The sequence below is a fragment of the Gavialis gangeticus genome, unplaced genomic scaffold, assembly GCF_001723915.1.
Source record: "Gavialis gangeticus isolate Ggan-Ray unplaced genomic scaffold, GavGan_comp1, whole genome shotgun sequence".
Taxonomy (NCBI): Eukaryota; Metazoa; Chordata; order Crocodylia; family Gavialidae; genus Gavialis; species Gavialis gangeticus.
In genome coordinates this window covers 49,298,275-49,300,205 of record NW_017729032.1, presented here as the reverse complement: position 1 = coordinate 49,300,205, position 1,931 = coordinate 49,298,275, and the positions used below count along the sequence as shown (strand labels likewise).

The 1,931-nt window shown below is 44.9% G+C and overlaps 1 protein-coding gene across 1 annotated transcript in view; it reads right to left on the bottom strand.

Moving 5' to 3' along the window:
* The window catches only part of LOC109302857 (WD repeat-containing protein 64-like), a 125,282-nt gene extending 123,729 nt beyond the window's left edge, over nt 1-1,553 (bottom strand). Inside the window, exon 1 of the mRNA XM_019524755.1 lies at nt 783-1,553. Coding sequence (XP_019380300.1) covers nt 783-850 — 68 coding nt within the window. The 5' untranslated portion in view covers nt 851-1,553. The remainder of the gene's footprint in view (nt 1-782) is intronic.
* Nucleotides 1,554-1,931: the final 378 nt, after the last annotated feature.

The window sequence follows — 1,931 nt, the reverse complement described above, 5'->3', positions numbered from 1 at the left end:
GCTGGCCAGGGAGTGGGGTGGGGGCTGGTGGAGGACAGACATTGGTGGGGGAAACACATGGACACACACAAGAGGGAAGAAATTGCTGTAAGAAAACCAAAGAAAGGCAGAGACGCAGGAAACAGAGGCACACAGAAATAAAACCACACCCAGCGTGGGCAAAAATTGGGGAGTGAGAGGTAAGAGCAGGGCTGGGGGAGGGGGCTTTCATTTTAATCATGGATTTGGGGGGTTTTAATCAGACGATTTGCAATTTTTTAATTGGGGAAAACCAGGATCCCTACTTATCAGATACGTGGCATCCCACCCCAGAGCATCTGCTTCAACTTCCCTTCCTTTAAGCCTCCTCCCTCAGTCCCAAGCAGCGGCTGATTTTTCAGTATTTCGTCTCAGCATTCAAACTAGCAGCTTTCTTCTTTGGCAGTGAGCGCTCCAGGAGGATACTAATGAGAAAGCGGTACACGGCAGAGCAAGAGCTGGTGGAACAAAACAAACCCTTACTTGTCAGAAGAGCTACCCTTGGATCTGAAAATGCTCGGGCTGAGAACTTAACACGTGAGAAGCCTCCAGTGAACTGTTTCCTACAGGAAAGCCTGAGCTGTTGAGCAGGAGCTGCAGCACTGATGCCTTGACAACAGTAAACAGCCTTCAAACAGCTCTGAGTTCTGCCAAGAGAAGGGCAGCCTGCTCCCTTGGACCCAGCCTGCTCCCATTTATTTTCTGAAACCTGGGGTGGAGGTGGACACAGCATGCTGAAAGGAGGCAGGAGGGTACCCTCTTACCTGCTAAGGCTGAATGTTTCTAACTTCCCTGAGGCAGAACTTGGCCGCACTTTCTTCCTCCAAGACATGATAGCAGAAAAATCCTTCAGACAGCACCACTAGCTGCAGAGTCTCTCCAGATCCTATCCAAGACCCAGGATGGGAAGGAAGGAGCTGTACCTCCAAATTGGGCTGCTCTCCCAGTGCTTGCAGCTGCTCTCCTGGCACCTCCCTCAGGCTATTGGCATCACATGTGAAGGTGTTGATTACACAGTGCGCACAGAGCTGGAAGGAGGGGAGCTGGGCACAGCGCAAAGCCCTTCTTCTCTGTTCTGCTTGATGGGAACCAAAAACCTGCTTCTGTTGACTGCATCCTGAACTGTTGTGTGCAATGGGCTGAGGTTTACAGAGACCACTGCTCTGCTCCCCTCAAAAGAGGGAGAGAGAAGAGAGGGGTTTATCCCTTGGTGCTAATATCAGTGAGCAAATGACTACAAAAATTACCACAAATGCTCTTTTGAAGAGGTTTTTAAAAAAACAGAACAAAACACTGACCCAGTCACTGCAGTCCCAGTGCAATGAACAGAACTTCAAAGATACCTAGCTTTTTTATGTACTAAAAATGCCTGCCTTGAATGATTTTCCCTCTTTTGCTGTTCATTAAAACTAGAAAAGATTTTGTTGCAAGTATTCTCACTTGCTTTGACTTTCCCCTGATCATGTTTCAAAAGATGAGTAAAGAGAGAGGTTTCCAAATTCTGAATATTTTAAAGAAAAAGCCAATTCCCTCATGTGGAGCTCCCTAAGTGGAACATTGCAACAATTTTAAATTAATATTGTTTGTGTATGTTGTGCCTACAAACTAAGGCTCTAATCCAGAAAACACTTATGCATATACTTACATGGAAATATTAATGTGCGTAAGTCATTGTACTTCAATTGTGTACACATACATTTGCGAGACAGGGTTGCAGTCTGAAAATAACACACCAAAGGTGAAGTTACATTTCAGTGTTCTCTGGGTTATGAATGTAATAATTTGTTAATATGCCTTCACAGAGTAAGAATCAATTTTCCAACAAAATAGAAACCATCCAATCAAAATATGTTATTTAAAAAAGTACATGGTATCGAGGGCCAGAAGTACAGCTTAATAACATGTAGTTTAGA